The sequence below is a fragment of the Coregonus lavaretus genome, assembly GCF_964263955.1.
Source record: "Coregonus lavaretus genome assembly, contig: HAP1_SCAFFOLD_164, whole genome shotgun sequence".
NCBI classification, from domain to species: domain Eukaryota; kingdom Metazoa; phylum Chordata; class Actinopteri; order Salmoniformes; family Salmonidae; genus Coregonus; species Coregonus lavaretus.
In genome coordinates, this window is record NW_028159767.1 from 733,619 (window position 1) to 752,573 (window position 18,955).

At 43.2% G+C, this 18,955-nt stretch overlaps 1 protein-coding gene across 1 annotated transcript in view; it reads left to right on the forward strand.

Annotated features, from left to right (window-relative positions):
- The window catches only part of LOC311122463 (contactin-5-like), a gene marked incomplete at both ends in the record, with an annotated part of 297,075 nt that overhangs the window by 136,001 nt on the left and 142,119 nt on the right, over positions 1-18,955 (forward strand). The window contains 2 exons of the mRNA XM_084196816.1: positions 16,422-16,545; positions 16,945-17,120. Coding sequence (XP_084052942.1) covers positions 16,422-16,545; positions 16,945-17,120 — 300 coding nt within the window. The remainder of the gene's footprint in view (positions 1-16,421; positions 16,546-16,944; positions 17,121-18,955) is intronic.

The following is an 18,955-nucleotide window of genomic DNA, read 5'->3' on the forward strand; positions in this document are numbered from 1 at the left end:
TTAGGGTTAGCGTTATATATATCCTCAGAGAGAGCAGAGGGACCACTTGGGTTAGGGTTATATATCTCCTCAGAGAGGGCAGAGGGACCAGTTGGGTTAGGGTTAGGGTTATATATATATATCCTCAGAGAGGGCAGAGGGACCAGTTGGGTTAGGGTTATATATATCCTCAGAGAGGGCAGAGGGACCAGTTGGGTTAGGGTTAGGATTATATATATATATCCTCAGAGAGGGCAGAGGGACCAGTTGGGTTAGGGTTATATATATCCTCAGAGAGGGCAGAGGGACCAGTTGGGTTAGGGTTAGGGTTATATATATATATCCTCAGAGAGGGCAGAGGGACCAGTTGGGTTAGGGTTATATATATATCATCAGAGAGGGCAGAGGGACCAGTTGGGTTAGGGTTATATATATCATCAGAGAGGGCAGAGGGACCAGTTGGGTTAGGGTTATATATATCCTCAGAGAGGGCAGAGGGACCAGTTGGGTTAGCGTTATATATATATATATATATCCTCAGAGAGAGCAGAGGGACCAGTTGGGTTAGGGTTATATATATCCTCAGAGAGGGCAGAGGGACCAGTTGGGTTAGGGTTAGGGTTATATATATCCTCAGAGAGGGCAGAGTGACCAGTTGGGTTAGGGCTATATATATCCTCAGAGAGGGCAGAGGGACCAGTTGGGTTAGGGTTATATATATCCTCAGAGAGGGCAGAGGGACCAGTTGGTTAGGGTTAGCGTTATATATATCCTCAGAGAGGGCAGAGGGACCAGTTGGGTTAGGGTTAGCGTTATATATATCCTCAGAGAGGGCAGAGGGACCAGTTGGGTTAGGGTTATATATATCATCAGAGAGGGCAGAGGGACCAGTTGGGTTAGGGTTATATATATCCTCAGAGAGGGCAGAGGGACCAGTTGGGTTAGGGTTATATATATCCTCAGAGAGGGCAGAGGGACCAGTTGGGTTAGGGTTAGTGTTATATATATCCTCAGAGAGGGCAGAGGGACCAGTTGGGTTAGGGTTATATATATCCTCAGAGAGGGCAGAGGGACCAGTTGGGTTAGGGTTATATATATCCTCAGAGAGGGCAGAGGGACCAGTTGGGTTAGGGTTATATATATCCTCAGAGAGGGCAGAGGGACCAGTTGGGTTAGCGTTATATGTATCCTCAGAGAGAGCAGAGGGACCAGTTGGGTTAGGGTTATATATATCCTCAGAGAGGGCAGAGGGACCAGTTGGGTTAGGGTTAGGGTTATATATATCCTCAGAGAGGGCAGAGGGACCAGTTGGGTTAGGGTTATATATATCCTCAGAGAGGGCAGAGGGACCAGTTGGGTTAGGGTTATATATATCCTCAGAGAGGGCAGAGGGACCAGTTGGGTTAGGGTTATATATATCCTCAGAGATGGCAGAGGGACCAGTTGGGTTAGGGTTATATATATCCTCAGAGAGGGCAGAGGGACCAGTTGGGTTAGGGTTATATATATCCTCAGAGAGGGCAGAGGGACCAGTTGGGTTAGGGTTAGGGTTATATATATCCTCAGAGAGGGCAGAGGGACCAGTTGGGTTAGGGTTATATATATCCTCAGAGAGGGCAGAGGGACCAGTTGGGTTAGGGTTAGCGTTATATATATCCTCAGAGAGGGCAGAGGGACCAGTTGGGTTAGGGTTATATATATCCTCAGAGAGGGCAGAGGGACCAGTTGGGTTAGCGTTATATATATCCTCAGAGAGAGCAGAGGGACCAGTTGGGTTAGGGTTATATATATCCTCAGAGAGGGCAGAGGGACCAGTTGGGTTAGGGTTATATATATCCTCAGAGAGGGCAGATGGACCAGTTGGGTTAGGATTAGGGTTATATATATCCTCAGAGAGGGCAGAGGGACCAGTTGGGTTAGGGTTATATATATCCTCAGAGAGGGCAGAGGGACCAGTTGGGTTAGGGTTATATATATCCTCAGAGAGGGCAGAGGGACCAGTTGGGTTAGGGTTAGGGTTATATATATCCTCAGAGAGGGCAGAAGGACCAGTTGGGTTAGGGTTATATATATCCTCAGAGAGGGCAGAAGGACCAGTTGGGTTAGGGTTATATATATCCTCAGAGAGGGCAGAGGGACCAGTTGGGTTAGGGTTATATATATCCTCAGAGAGGGCAGAGGGACCAGTTGGGTTAGGGTTATATATATCCTCAGAGAGGGCAGAGGGACCAGTTGGGTTAGGGTTATATATATCCTCAGAGAGGGCAGAGGGACAAGTTGGGTTAGGGTTAGGGTTATATATATCCTCAGAGAGGGCAGAGGGACCAGTTGGGTTAGGGTTATATATATCCTCAGAGAGGGCAGAGGGACCAGTTGGTTTAGGGTTATATATATCCTCAGAGAGGGCAGAGGGACCAGTTGGGTTAGGGTTAGGGTTATATATATCTTCAGAGAGGGCAGAAGGACCAGTTGGGTTAGGGTTATATATATCCTCAGAGAGGGCAGAAGGACCAGTTGAGTTAGGGTTATATATATCCTCAGAGAGGGCAGAGGGACCAGTTGGGTTAGGGTTATATATATCCTCAGAGAGGGCAGAGGGACCAGTTGGGTTAGGGTTATATATATCCTCAGAGAGGGCAGAGGGACCAGTTGGGTTAGGGTTATATATATCCTCAGAGAGGGCAGAGGGACCAGTTGGGTTAGGGTTAGGGTTATATATATCCTCAGAGAGGGCAGAGGGACCAGTTGAGTTAGGGTTATATATATCCTCAGAGAGGGCAGAGGGACCAGTTGGGTTAGGGTTAGCGTTATATATATCCTCAGAGAGGGCAGAGGGACCAGTTGGGTTAGGGTTATATATATCCTCAGAGAGGGCAGAGGGACCAGTTGGGTTAGCGTTATATATATCCTCAGAGAGAGCAGAGGGACCAGTTGGGTTAGGGTTATATATATCCTCAGAGAGGGCAGAGGGACCAGTTGGGTTAGGGTTATATATATCCTCAGAGAGGGCAGATGGACCAGTTGGGTTAGGATTAGGGTTATATATATCCTCAGAGAGGGCAGAGGGACCAGTTGGGTTAGGGTTATATATATCCTCAGAGAGGGCAGAGGGACCAGTTGGGTTAGGGTTATATATATCCTCAGAGAGGGCAGAGGGACCAGTTGGGTTAGGGTTATATATATCCTCAGAGAGGGCAGAGGGACCAGTTGGGTTAGGGTTAGGGTTATTTATATCCTCAGAGAGGGCAGAAGGACCAGTTGGGTTAGGGTTATATATATCCTCAGAGAGGGCAGAAGGACCAGTTGGGTTAGGGTTGTATATATCCTCAGAGAGGGCAGAGGGACCAGTAGGGTTAGGGTTATATATATCTTCAGAGAGGGCAGAGGGACCAGTTGGGTTAGGGTTATATATATCCTCAGAGAGGGCAGAGGGACCAGTTGGGTTAGGGTTATATATATATCCTCAGAGAGGGCAGAGGGACAAGTTGGGTTAGGGTTAGGGTTATATATATCCTCAGAGAGGGCAGAGGGACCAGTTGGGTTAGGGTTATATATATCCTCAGAGAGGGCAGAGGGACCAGTTGGGTTAGGGTTATATATATCCTCAGAGAGGGCAGAGGGACCAGTTGGGTTAGGGTTAGGGTTATATATATCTTCAGAGAGGGCAGAAGGACCAGTTGGGTTAGGGTTATATATATCCTCAGAGAGGGCAGAAGGACCAGTTGAGTTAGGGTTATATATATCCTCAGAGAGGGCAGAGGGACCAGTTGGGTTAGGGTTATATATATCCTCAGAGAGGGCAGATGGACCAGTTGGGTTAGGGTTAGGGTTATATATATCCTCAGAGAGGGCAGAGGGACCAGTTGGGTTAGGGTTATATATATCCTCAGAGAGGGCAGAGGGACCAGTTGGGTTAGGGTTATATATATCCTCAGAGAGGGCAGAGGGACCAGTTGGGTTAGGGTTATATATATCCTCAGAGAGGGCAGAGGGACCAGTTGGGTTAGGGTTATATATATCCTCAGAGAGGGCAGAGGGACCAGTTGGGTTAGGGTTAGGGTTATATATATCCTCAGAGAGGGCAGAAGGACCAGTTTGGTTAGGGTTATATATATCCTCAGAGAGGGCAGAAGGACCAGTTGGGTTAGGGTTATATATATCCTCAGAGAGGGCAGAGGGACCAGTTGGGTTAGGGTTAGGGTTATATATATCCTCAGAGAGGGCAGAGGGACCAGTTGGGTTATGGTTATATATATCCTCAGAGAGGGCAGAGGGACCAGTTGGGTTAGGGTTATATATATCCTCAGAGAGGGCAGAGGGACAAGTTGGGTTAGGGTTAGGGTTATATATATCCTCAGAGAGGGCAGAGGGACCAGTTGGGTTAGGGTTATATATATCCTCAGAGAGGGCAGAGGGACCAGTTGGGTTAAGGTTATATATATCCTCAGAGAGGGCAGAGGGACCAGTTGGGTTAGGGTTAGGGTTATATATATCTTCAGAGAGGGCAGAAGGACCAGTTGGGTTAGGGTTATATATATCCTCAGAGAGGGCAGAAGGACCAGTTGAGTTAGGGTTATATATATCCTCAGAGAGGGCAGAGGGACCAGTTGGGTTAGGGTTATATATATCCTCAGAGAGGGCAGAGGGACCAGTTGGGTTAGGGTTATATATATCCTCAGAGAGGGCAGAGGGACCAGTTGGGTTAGGGTTATATATATCCTCAGAGAGGGCAGAGGGACCAGTTGGGTTAGGGTTAGGGTTATATATATCCTCAGAGAGGGCAGAGGGACCAGTTGGGTTAGGGTTATATATATCCTCAGAGAGGGCAGAGGGACCAGTTGGAGTGGTTTGACCTGATAGACAGATCACCTGACTGATGGAGTGCCTTATGTACTTGCCTATGGTTATAACTGGTTATAACTGGTTGTAACTAGGTATGACCGTGTAGAAAATGACCTTACATATATGCTTAGTTGCAGTCAAAACAGCTCATTAAGTATGTCAGTGGTATGAATACTTGGTAGAACTGTACTACAGAAACCAGCAGAGTCACATCGGCAGAGTCATAGCAGCAGAGGCAGAGACACAGAGTCATAGAGGCAGAGTCACATATACACAGTAGCAGAGTCCCAGAAACAGAGACACAGAGGCAGAATGAATGAATGGATGTTTTCTCTTTTTGTTCTTCCTGTGATAAAAGTCAATATTATTGTTGCCCTCTTGGTACAGAATAATGGCCCTGTTGGTACAGAATAATGGCCCTGTTGGTACAGAATAATGGCCCTGTTGGTACAGAATAATGGCCCTGTTGGTGCAGAATAATGGCCCTGTTGGTGCAGAATAATAGCCCTGTTTGTACAGAATAATGGCCCTGGTGGTACAGAATAATGGCCCTGTTGGTACAGAATAATGGCCCTGGTGGTACAGAATAATGGCCCTGTTGGTACAGAATAATGGCCCTGTTGGTACAGAATAATGGCCCTGTTGGTACAGAATAATGGCCCTGTTGGTACAGAATAATGGCCCTGTTGGTGCAGAATAATGGCCCTGTTGGTACAGAATAATGGCCCTGGTGGTACAGAATAATGGCCCTGTTGGTGCAGAATAATGGCCCTGTTGGTACAGAATAATGGCCCTGTTGGTACAGAATAATGGCCCTGTTGGTGCAGAATAATGGCCCTGTTGGTGCAGAATAATGGCCCTGTTGGTACAGAATAATGGCCCTTGTGGTACAGAATAATGGCCCTGTTGGTACAGAATAATGGCCCTGGTGGTACAGAATAATGGCCCTGTTGGTACAGAATAATGGCCCTGTTGGTACAGAATAATTGCCCTGTTGGTACAGAATAATGGCCCTGTTGGTACAGAATAATGGCCCTGTTGGTGCAGAATAATGGCCCTGTTGGTACAGAATAATGGCCCTGGTGGTACAGAATAATGGCCCTGTTGGTGCAGAATAATGGCCCTGTTGGTACAGAATAATGGCCCTGGTGGTACAGAATAATGGCCCTGGTGGTACAGAATAATGGCCCTGTTGGTGCAGAATAATGGCCCTGGTGGTACAGAATAATGGCCCTGTTGGTACAGAATAATGGCCCTGTTGGTGCAGAATAATGGTCCTGTTGGTGCAGAATAATGGCCCTGTTGGTACAGAATAATGGCCCTGTTGGTGCAGAATAATGGCCCTGGTGGTACAGAATAATGGCCCTGTTGGTACAGAATAATGGCCCTGTTGGTACAGAATAATGGCCCTGGTGGTACAGAATAATCAAACGGTCTGACTGCACAGAGGTTCTTGGGAAGATGGGTCACAACAGGGGACCAGCGTGTGTGGGTATTGGGAGGAAGGGGGGTATCCGAGCTCCATCAGCTAAGACTAGATATTGGTTAATTAAATCTTCTCATTCTTACTCAATTTGGCATGCCTTCCTAAAACAGCCAAACTGTATATGCGTCAAGTCTTCTCTTGAGTTGGGCTCGGGGATCGAACAACTGTTGAACATTTGAGCTTGTGGTTGTGTGTGGTTGTGTTTGGTTGTGTGTTGTTATATTATTACCATTAGTTGTCAATAGTAGGAATAAATTAAGATATGCAAGGTTTTTTAATATATTAATATGCCATTTAGCAGACACTTTTATCCAAAGCGACTTACAGTCATGTGTGCATACATTTTTAGGTATGGGTGGTCCCGGGGATCGAACCCACTACCCTGGCGTTACAAGCGCCATGCTCTACCAATTGAGCTACAGAGGACCACATGCCGTATATGGTCCTGCAATATATGCAGTACCAGTCAAAAGTTTGGACACACCTATTCATTTTCCTTTATTTTTACTATTTTCTACATTGTAGAATAATAGTGAAGACATCGAAACTATGAAATAACACATATGGAATCATATAGAAACCAACAAAGTATTAAATAAATCTAAATACATTTAATATTTGAGATTTTTCAAAGTAGCCACCCTTTGCCTTGATGACAGCTTTGCACACTCTTGGCATTCTCTCAGCCAGCTTCATGAGGTAGTCACCTGGAATGCTTTTCCAACAGTCTTGAAGGAGTTCCCACATATGCTGAGCACTTGCTGGCTGCTTGTCCTTCACTCTGCAGTCCAACTCATCCCAAACCATCTCCATTGGGTTGAGGTCGGGTGACTGTGGAGGCCAGGTCATCTAATGTAGTACTCAATCACTCTCCTTCTTGGGCAAATAGCCCTTACACAGCCTGGAGGTGTGTTGGGTCATTGTCCTGTTGAAAAACAAATTATAGTCCTACTAAGTGCAAACCAGATGGGATGGCGTATCGCTGCAGAATGCTGTGGTAACCATGCTGGTTAAGTGTGCCTTGAATTCTAAATAAATCACAGACAGTGCCACAACAAAAGCACCCCCACACCATCACACCTCCTCCTCCATGCTTCACGGTGGGAACCACACATGCAGAGATAATCCGTTCACCTACTCTGCGTCTCACAAAGACACTGTGGTTGGAACCAAAAATATATCCTGACCTAGTGAGATATACATGGCAGAGGCTCAATCAAGCTAGTCGTCTTGACAACATTCTTACGTCATTTTCGCTGGCACCAAAGGTTAAAAGAGTGTTGATAGGGGACAGAATGGTATACACATTCTTTTTACAGAATTTCTGCGAGGGCGAGGATATTGGAAATGTAATCAAAGCCTAGTGAATTGCAACTTGTTTTTAACTAGGACAGAATAATTTATAACTGACTTTTTCCTACTTAACATACAGCAGATCCCCTTATTGTAAGGGACACTTTTAAATGTACCTTTAGAGGCCATGCAATTCATTACTCATCTTTAAAACAAAAGCAATTTAGGTCAAAAGAGTTCATATTAACAAAGTTAATAGAGGGACTAACAGATAAAAACTGGACCATAGAGGCACAGAACAAGTTAGAGGAAAAACAAAAATAATTGGAGGAACCTATTCAAGAGATATCAAGTGTAATATATTATAAAAATAAAGTGAACTGGATGGAATATGGGGACAAATGCACCAATTAATTTTTTAAGCGTCAACATAGAAATGCTACCAAAATAAATTCCCTGAAACTTGTTACAAATGTCACCCGTGATTCACCAAATAATAGTTTGAAAGAGGAAGCAAAGTACTTTAAGCATATGTTTTCATTTCAGTCTCCTCACAAAATGAAGCTAATTGTAAGGATTTTTTTCTATTAATAATGTAAAATTAACAGCTGTACAGAAAGACGCATGTGAAGCCAAATTACAGAGGAGGAACTTCTAGATGCAATTAAAGTCTTCAAGTCCAGGAAAACTCCAGGGCTGGATGGCATACCAGTGGAGGTATATCAAATATTGTTCAGTGTACTAAAATGTCCGTTATTAACATGTTTTAACCACTCCTATAAAAATGGTAGATTATCAGATACTCAACAAGAAGGTCTGATTTCATTATAAAATAAACAGGACCCAAGTGGTAAATATAAAGATCCAGTCCATTTATTAAAAAATTGGAGGCTCCTTACACTTCAGTGTTGCGATGAATTGTTGGATATTATTCATCCTAATTAGACCGTTTTTTTTTTACATGGACGATACTGTACATTGGATATAATATAAGACAGGTAATTGAAACAATAGAACACTATGAAAAATCTGGGAAACCTGGTTTGGTAAACAAGGTTGTCCACTATCGGCATATCTATTTATTATGGCCATCGACATGTTAGCTATTCAAATCAGATCCAACAATAATATCAAGGGCCTAGAAATCCAGGGCTTAAAAACAGTTTTATTGTACACTGACAATTCATGTTTACTTTTAAATGCACAATTTGGATCCCTGCAGAGCCTCATAGAGGATCTAGATATTTTTTCTAATTTCTCTGGATTAAAAACCAAATTATGATAAATGCATCATATTACCTACAGGATCGCTAAAAGGTGGAACTTTTACATTACAGTTTAACAATAAAATGGTGCTACGGTGAAGTGGACATACTCGGTATTCATATCCCAAAATAAAGAAATGATATCATTACAATACATTTTGATTGAACTTAGATAAGATCTTGCTACCATGGAAAGGACAACACCTGTCTATTTGTGGAAAAATCACCCTTATTAATTCTTTAGTCATTTCCCAGTTTACCTATGGCCCTGCCTACACCTAGCAACTTGTTTTTTAAATTATATGTCCGAAGTATATTCCACTTACATTTTAGTCATTTAGCAGACACTCTTATCCAGAGCGACTTACAGGAGCAATTAGGGTTAAGAGCCTTGCTTAAGGGCACATCGACAGCTTTTTAACCTAGTCGGCTCCAGGATTAGAACCAGCGACCTTTCAGTTACTGGCACAACGCTTCTACCCACTAAGCTACCTGCCGCCCTGACATGTCACCCTCAGTGAAGAGGAAGATTTTAACCCATCTGACACCAAAATGTATCAACATTTTCACCATCATTGTAAAGCCCTAGTGATTTTGTTGCTTTGAGAAAGTCATTTCTGAAGAACATTATTTATTTCATGTGATTAGTGATTAATGTCCCTCAGAGGGTGCTCAACTAACGTGAGTCGAGGTGCAACCTAAAAAAACAAATCATCCGTTTTGAGTGATTATTCTGATGAAGGCTGAAACGTTTATCTGTAACCTTGCTTAAATAAAACAGACACTATTCCTTTGAAATATTTTATCAAAAGAAACATTGACCATGTAGTAGTTAAATCACAGTGTAAAAGCAGGTGAGCTGGTTCTACTATTTTTTGCCATTTTCTGGTGTTTTGTGGTGAAAAACTGAGTATTTGAGGGTCAACCCTGTTACCCGTACAGTGCGGTGAAAAAGTATTGGCCCTCTTTCTGATATTCTCTATTTTTGCATATTTTTTATACTGAATGTTATCAGATCTTCAACCAAAACCTAATATCAGATAAAGTGCACCTGAGTTTACAAATAAATAAAATAAGTATCACATTTTGGGGGTTATGTAATAACAAAGATATGCAACACCCAATTCCCCTGTGTGAAAAAGTAATTGCCCTGTTACACTCAATAACTGCTTGTGCCATCTTTAGCTGCAATGACTGCCCCAAATCCTTCCTGTAGCTGTTGATCAGTCTCTCACGTTGCTGTTGAGGAATTCAGGCCCACTCTTGTATGCAGAACTGCTTTAAATTGTCAAGTCCTGCCACAACATCTCAATTTGACAGAGGGCTCTATTTTAACAAACTAACAAAATGGTAAATATTAGCTTCACTTCATTTCGAATGGCAAACCAGACAAAATGAAACGGGCCTATTTCTATAATGATATGAATTCGCTGGGCAGAAATGATTAAATATTGAAGCATTAGACCTCTGACTAAAGGCTTCAGTCATACAAAAGTTACACTTAAATCCGAAACATGTTCTCTAGCAGATTAGTAAGAATGTCTCACCCCATGTTCAAGAATGGCCTTTTTCCCTTTATTCAGATTACAACCTCTCACTTTCGGTTATTTGAAAATGAAATAATCTCCAAAATACTGCTATTTTTAAAACAAGCCATAGAAAGCTGGATGCAATTTCAGTTTAAACCACCAGAAAATACAGAATAAATATGACAGCAAATATTATGGTTCAACTCAAATATTCTAATTGATCAGAACAAAAATAAACATTGTTTTTGGAGAGAGAAAAAAAGTAAAATCTTTGTAATTTATACCATAAATAGGACTGGTGGAGTTATGTCACACACGCACAACACAAAATATGGAAATATCTGCTCTATCCAAAATTACAACCAATTGATTGGGGGGGGCAAGTGCAAAGGGGAGAAGGTAGGGAACTTGTCTGTCGGCATTAAAGACCAAAATTGGCTAAATAAAATGGTGATGAATAAAGAAGGATACCAGTTTAATTGAAACGACCAAAAAATGGACAGCTTCACCGTACAGGTTGCAAAATACACTGTATAGAGAAAAGTTTGTGAACACCCCTTTAAATTAGTGGATTCGGCTATTCCTGCCGTTGCTGACAGGTGTATATAATCAAGCACACAGCCATGCAATCTCCATAGACAAACATTGGCAGTAGAATGGCCTTACTGAAGAGCTCAGCGACTTTCAACGTGGCACCGTCACAGGATGCCAACTTTCCAACAAGTCAGTTCGCCAAATTTCTGCCCTGCTAGAGCTGCCCCGGTCAACTGTAAGTGCTGTTATTGTGAAGTGGAAACGTCTAGGAACAACCAGGGCTCAGCCGCGAAGTGGTAGGCCACACAAGCTCACAGAATGGGACTGCTGTGTGCTGAAGCGTGTAGTGTCCTCGGTTGCAACACTCACTACTGAGTTCCAAACTGCCTCTGGAAGCAACATCAGCCCAATAACTGTTCATTGAGAGATTCATGAAATGGGTTTCCATTGCCAAGCAGCTGCACACAAGCCTAAGATCACCATGCGCAATGCTAAACGTCGTTTGGAGTGGTGTAAAGCTTGCCGCCATTGGACTCTCGTGGAAACACGTTCTCTGGAGTGATGAATCACGCTTCACCATCTGTCAGTCCGACGGACGAATCTGGGTTTTTCACATCACTACTTCAAAGGAGAGACATTTGAATGTAAACTTTAAAAAATACAAAAATACAAAATGCCTTTTGGAACATGTGAATTACTGACAAATTTACGAACGCTAAACACCCGTTGAATATGGCCGGTGTCAATAAATGTTGGCAAAAAAGCGTAATTAAATTGTTGCCAGTAGCCCAGTTGCAGTCACCAACGCTCTGGATAACATAAAAACAGCCTAACCAGCTCTGCTAGGGTGAGTAAAATGGTCAGAGTGAGGTGTTCCCTCATTTGTGTCTGGAAATAGCTAGCAAGCTAGCCAACAAGATAGCTAGCAAGATAGCCAATTGCTTGACTGCTGTTGTTAGGTCAGAACACTCGGATCAACCCGACTCATCGGTCAGAGCATCCAGTGTGCGCTCTGAACGCTCCGAGAGCGAAACGCTCTGAATTTAGGAACGAACAATCTGACAACGCTCTGAGTTTACTAAATCCCAGAGCGCACTCTGGCAATCCAGATTGAATTTACGAACACACCCATAGTACAAACCAGCATTTAGTCTTGAAATCATTGGTTGTTTAGTACATGGCCTCACATGTGAATCCTTAAAGAGATGGGTGGGGCTGAAGCTTAAGAGGGTGTGAACGATGCTGAATGGGTGTAGACAAAGAAGAGCTCTCCAGTAGGTACCAAAACATTCAAGGACCATTTTCTCAAAAGTGAGGTTACAAGTTTATCAACTTTCAAAGCAGAATTACTTTCCCATTGTTCCTCAACTGTAGTGTATGATATACTATTTTCTAGCTCTGTCTCTACTTTTATCCAATGTAAAAAACACAATTTCAAATTTTGCTACGTAAGACCGAATCGAGCCGGTTGGTCACAAATGGTTTGTCGAGATTGGTGTGGAATAACTTGACGGGCCTGCACAAAGCCCTGACCTCAACCCCATCGAACACCTTTGGGATGAAAAAGTCAGTAAACCAGTCAGTATATGGTGTGACCACCATTTGCCTCATGCAGCACGACACATCTCCTTCGCATATAGTTGATTTAGGCTGTTGATTGTGGCCTGTGGAATGTTGTCACACTTCTCTTCAATTGCTGTGCGAAGTTGCTGGATATTGGCGGGAACTGGAACACGCTGTCGTACACGACGATCCAGAGCATCCCAAACATGCTCAATTGGTGACATGTCTGGTGAGTACGCAGGCCATGGAAGAACTGGGACATTTTCAGCTTCCAGGAATTGTATACAAATCCTTAAGACATGAGGGCCGTGCATTATCATGCTGAAAAATGAGGTGATGGCGGTGGATGAATGGCACGACAATGGGCCTCAGGATTTCATCACGGTATCTCTGTGCATTCAAAATGCCATTGATAAAAGGCAATTGTGTTCGTTGTCCATAGCTTATGCCTGCCCATACCATAACCCCACCGCCACCATGGGGTACTCTGTTCACAACGTTGACATCAGCAAAACCGCTCCCCCACACGATGCCATACACGTGGTCTGCGGTTATGAGGTCAGTTGGACAAACTGCCAAATTCTCTAAAAACAACATTGGAGGCGGCTTATGGTAGAGAAATGAACATTAAATACTCTGGCAACAGCTCTAATGGACATTCCTGCAGTCAGCATGCCAATTGCACGCTCCCTCAAAACTTGAGACATCTGTGGCTTTGTGTTACGTGACAAAACTGCACATTTTAGAGTGGCCTTTTATTGTCACCAGCACAAGATGCACCTGTGTAATGATCATGCTGTTTAATTAGCATCTTGATTTGCCACACCTGTCAGGTAGATGGATTGTCTTGGCAAAGGAGTAATGCTCACTACCAGCGATGTGAAAAATGTGTGCACACAATTTGAGAGAAATAAGCTTTTTGTGTGTATGGAACATTTCTGGGATCTTTTATCAGCTGATACCAACACTTTATATTTTTCTTCAGCGCATTTTTTTCTAAGAGTGCAGATATAGCAACAAGGGAGTAGAGGCATCTCTGTCTCTTTCTGTCTCTCTCTCTCTTTCTCACTTCCTCTCTCCCATTCCGCCTCTCTCTTTATTTGTTTGTCTGTCTGACTGACTGTCTGTCTGTTTGTTTGTCAAGAAGTACAGTATCTCCTCTGTCAAATGTTTTATTCTTCTCAACCAGAATATTTGCAAATAATTCACCAGCTAAAATAACATGCCATTTAGCAGACACTTTCATCCAAAGCCATTTACAGTCATGCATGTATACACTTTTACGTATGGGTGGTCCCGGGGATCGAACACACTACCTTGGCGTTACAAGCGCCGTGCGCTACCAATTGAGCTACAGAGGACCACATACACAAACATAAATGTTACTTGGCATGATGCTAAACACATCTGAGGCTGAATGAGTATACAAGAATAACTACATGTTCTGGTCTCCCAGAATGAATTGAATCAATATACATGGTGCATTAATCTCTCTATAAATACGAGGTTAGGTAAAGCGAGCTCTCTAGTTGGAAGCTAATTGCAGTCATTTGTTTTGAGCTCATTCGTATTGAGCTGATTTCACTTTGAGCTGATTCATATTGAGTTGATTCATATTGAGCTGAATTGTATTGAGCTGATTCGTATTGAGCTGATTTGAATTGAGCTGATTCATTATGGCAATATTGAGCTGATTCATATTGAGTTGATTCATATTGAGCTGGAAGTAGAAAAGGAAACGCTGGTGAGTCTCCGCCCTCAGGGCAGCAGAATTAGAGTAAGGTAGAAATTCAAACAGAGATGACCTGGTCAAAAGTAGTGCACTATTACATTTACGTCATTTAGTAGACGCGCTTATCCAGAGCGACTTACCCCATTGGTCTCCCGGTTGCGGCCGGCTACAGCAGAGCCTGGATTCGAACCAGGATCTCTAGTGGCACAGCTAGCACTGCGATGCAGTGCCTTAGACCACTGCGCCACTCGGGTGACAGATGTAGGGAATATGGTGCCATTTGGGACTAATCCAGTGACATACTGCAGGAAGGTGATGTTCTCCGTTCAGAATCTGAATACCAGCCCATTGCTCAGTTAGCGACACCACGTCCACCTCTGGTAATAGAATAATTCAGTATAACTCCTTCTAAAATAATCTGATGTAGCGCTGAATTAAGTAGTGTTGATGTAACTCCTTCTAAAATCATCTGATGGTTATAAGATGGTACCCACAAATATGGCAGCTCTGCTTCTATCTCCTGAGCAACTTTGCAGTTTATATTTTAGTTATTAACTCTTTCTAAAACCCTCTGATGTAGCACTGAATGCTGTAGTGTTGGTGTAATTCCTTCTAAAACCCTCTGATGTAGCACTGAATGCTGTAGTGTTGGTGTAATTCCTTCTAAAACCCTCTGATGTAGCACTGAATGCTGTAGTGTTGGTGTAATTCCTTCTAAAACCCTCTGATGTAGCACTGAATGCTGTAGTGTTGGTGTAATTCCTTCTAAAACCCTCTGATGTAGCACTGAATGCTGTAGTGTTGGTGTAATTCCTTCTAAAACCCTCTGATGTAGCACTGAATGCTGTAGTGTTGGTGTAATTCCTTCTAAAACCCTCTGATGTAGCACTGAATGCTGTAGTGCTGGTGTAATTCCTTCTAAAACCCTCTGATGTAGCACTGAATGCTGTAGTGTTGGTGTAATTCCTTCTAAAACCCTCTGATGTAGCACTGAATGCTGTAGTGTTGGTGTAATTCCTTCTAAAACCCTCTGATGTAGCACTGAATGCTGTAGTGGTGTAATTCCTTCTAAAACCCTCTGATGTAGCACTGAATGCTGTAGTGTTGGTGTAATTCCTTCTAAAACCCTCTGATGTAGCACTGAATGCTGTAGTGTTGGTGTAATTCCTTCTAAAACCCTCTGATGTAGCACTGAATGCTGTAGTGTTGGCGTAATTCCTTCTAAAAACCTCTGATGTAGCACTGAATGCTGTAGTGTTGGTGTAATTCCTTCTAAAACCCTCTGATGTAGCACTGAATGCTGTAGTGTTGGTGTAATTCCTTCTAAAACCCTCTGATGTAGCGCTGAATGCTGTAGTGTTGGTGTAATTCCTTCTAAAACCCTCTGATGTAGCGCTGAATGCTGTAGTGTTGGTGTAATTCCTTCTAAAACCCTCTGATGTAGCGCTGAATGCTGTAGTGTTGGTGTAATTCCTTCTAAAACCCTCTGATGTAGCACTGAATGCTGTAGTGTTGGTGCAATTCCTTCTAAAACCCTCTGATGTAGCACTGAATGCTGTAGTGTTGGTGTAATTCCTTCTAAAACCCTCTGATGTAGCACTGAATGCTGTAGTGTTGGTGTAATTCCTTCTAAAACCCTCTGATGTAGCACTGAATGCTGTAGTGTTGGTGTAATTCCTTCTAAAACCCTATGATGTAGCACTGAATGCTGTAGTGTTGGTGTAATTCCTTCTAAAACCCTCTGATGTAGCACTGAATGCTACATCAGAGGGTTTCCTGAGTGGCGCAGTGGTCTAAGGCACTGCATCGCAGTGCTAACTGTGTCACTAGAGATCCTGGTTCGAATCCAGGCTCTGTCGCAGCCGGCCGCGACCGGGAGACTCATGGGCGGCGCACAATTGGCCCAGCGTCGTCCAGGGTAGGGGAGGGAATGGTCGGCAGGGATGTAGCTCAGTTGATAGAGCATGGCGTTTGCAACGCCAGGGTTGTGGGTTCGATTCCCACAGGGGGCCAGTATAAAAAAAAATATATATATATATATGTAAGTCGCTCTGGATAAGAGCGTCTGCTAAATGACTAAAATGTAATGTAAATGTAGTGCTCGTGTAATTCCTTCTAAAACCATCAGACGTTTCGGTGGAAATCTTCTTCTGTGTGTATCTCCCTCTAAACTCCTCTCTGTCTTCTCCGTGTTTTAGAGAGTGAAGAGTTTGGGCCAGTGTTTGTCCAGGAACCAGATGACGCCATCTTTGCATTGGACTCTGAGGAGAAGAAAGTGATGATGAGTTGTGAAGCCAGAGGCAACCCTGAACCTGTATACAGGTATGACTCTCTCTCTCAAGGTGAAAGATCTGTCGATGTGCCCTTGAGCAAGGCACTTACCCCTCATTTGCTCCAGGGGCGCCGTACTACTATGGCTGACCCTGTAAAACAACACATTACACTGGACCTATCATACTACTATGGCTGACCCTGTAAAACAACACATTACACTGCACCTATCATATTACTATGGCTGACCCTGTAAAACAACACATTACACTACTAACCCTAACCCTTTCTGGTGGATCTGGTATCTATCATACTACTAACCCTAACATTATCTGGTGGATGTGACAATAAATCATTTTTTTTATTTTCTATCATATTAATTCAAGTCAAAACCTCATATTGTCTTTTTGTGTGAAGACACATTTATCTGTGATCTTTGTCTCTCTGCAGTTGGTTTATCAATGGAACAGAAGTGGATGTTGAGGCAGATTACCGTTACAGCTTGATTGACGGCAACTTGATAATAACCAACGCCAGCAAGACAGCAGACTATGGGAGATACCAGTGTAAGGCAGAGAACAACTACGGGACGGTCCTGAGTCGGGACGCCCTGCTACAGTTTGCCTGTGAGTGTCCCTCTCTGATCACTCTTTCTCTCTCTCTCTCTGACCTCTCTCTGATCTTTTCTCTCTAGCCTCTCTCTGATCTCTTTCTCTCTCTCTGATCAATCTCTGCTCTCTCTGATCTCTCTCTCTGATCTCTCTCTCTCTCTCTCTCTCTGATCTCTCTCTGTCTCTGATCTCTCTCTCTCTCTTATCTCTCTCTCTCTCTGATCTCTCTCTCTCTCTGATCTCTCTCTCTCTCTCTGATCTCTCTCTCTGATCTCTCTCTGATTTCTCTCTGATCTCTATCGCTCTCTGATCTCAAATTCAAATTCAGATTGGTTTATTGGCTGAAATACAATTAGTAAATATTGCCAAAGCAGTACAGTGGCACCCCATTCCCTAGGTACAGTGCCTTGCAAAAGTATTCATCCCCCTTGGCATTTTTCCTATTTTGTTGCATTACAACCTGTCATTTAAATAGATTTTTATTTGGATTTCATGTAATGGACATACACAAAATAGTCCAAATTGTTGAAGTGAAATGAAAAAAATAACTTTATAACGGAAAAGTGGTGCGTTCGTATGTATTCGCCCCCCTTTGCTATGAAGCCCCTAAATAAGATCTGGTGCAACCAATTACCTTCAGAAGTCACATAATTAGTTAAATAAAGTCCACCTGTGTGCAATCTAAGTGTCACATGATCTCAGTATATATACACCTGTTCTGAAAGGCCCCAGAGTCTGCAACACCACTAAGCAAGGGGCACCACTAAGCAAGTGGCACCATGAAGACCAAGGAGCTCTCCAAACAGGTCAGGGACAACGTTGTGGAGAAGTACAGCTCAGGGTTGGGTTATTAAAAAAATATCCGAAACTTTGATCATCCCACAGAGCACCATTACATCCATTATTAAAAAATGGAAAGAACAATTTGTAAGTCGCTCTGGATAAGAGTGTCTGCTAAATGATGTAAATGTAAATGTAATATGGCACCACAACAAACCTGCCAAGAGAGGGCCGCCCACCAAAAACTCACGGACCAGGCAAGGAGGGCATTAATCAGAGAGGTAACAAAGAGACCAAAGATAACCCTGAAGGAGCTGCAAAGCTCCACAGCGGAGATTGGAGTATCTGTCCATAGGACCACTTTAAGCCGTACACTCCACAGAGCTGGGCTTTACAGAAGAGTGGCCAAAAAAAAAAAAGTTTGGTGTAAAAAGCCATGTGGGAGACTCCCTGTTATGATGAGTTTCTCGGGTATCAAGTAGTTCATGATGCAAGAAGATATTTAACACATAGATGGAGAGTTCATACAAATATTTAAAAGATTCGGTACTGGGGTCGTCTAACAAAAGGCACATGCTCTTCCTCTTGCTATCCCAACTACTGAACAAAGAAAATATCTCAGTTTATATACCTCATGTTACACGTTTCTTCAACAACATCTGGTAACCCTCAGTGGGCACTCCCTTCTTTGATGTTATTACCTTGTACCCCAAGTCAGTATATCATGTCCATCAATCATTCTAAGATAAACCCCAGTGATCTCCCTCGACATAATGGAATCCTTGGTATTCAGACTGTGCGGCACCCAGAATCACTTATCTACTAAATTTAACCTGGTTCCCACCACACTGTAAAATGACATCATAACACTCCCCAAACATATGGAAGAAGGTACTCTGGTCAGATGAGACTCAAATTGAGCTTTTTGGCCATCAAGGAAAACTCAATGTCTGACGCAAACCCAACACCTCTCATCACCCCAAGAACAACATCCTCACAGTGAAACATGGTGGTGGCAGCATCATGCTGTGGGGATGTTTTCCATCGGCAGGGACAGGGAAACTGGTCAG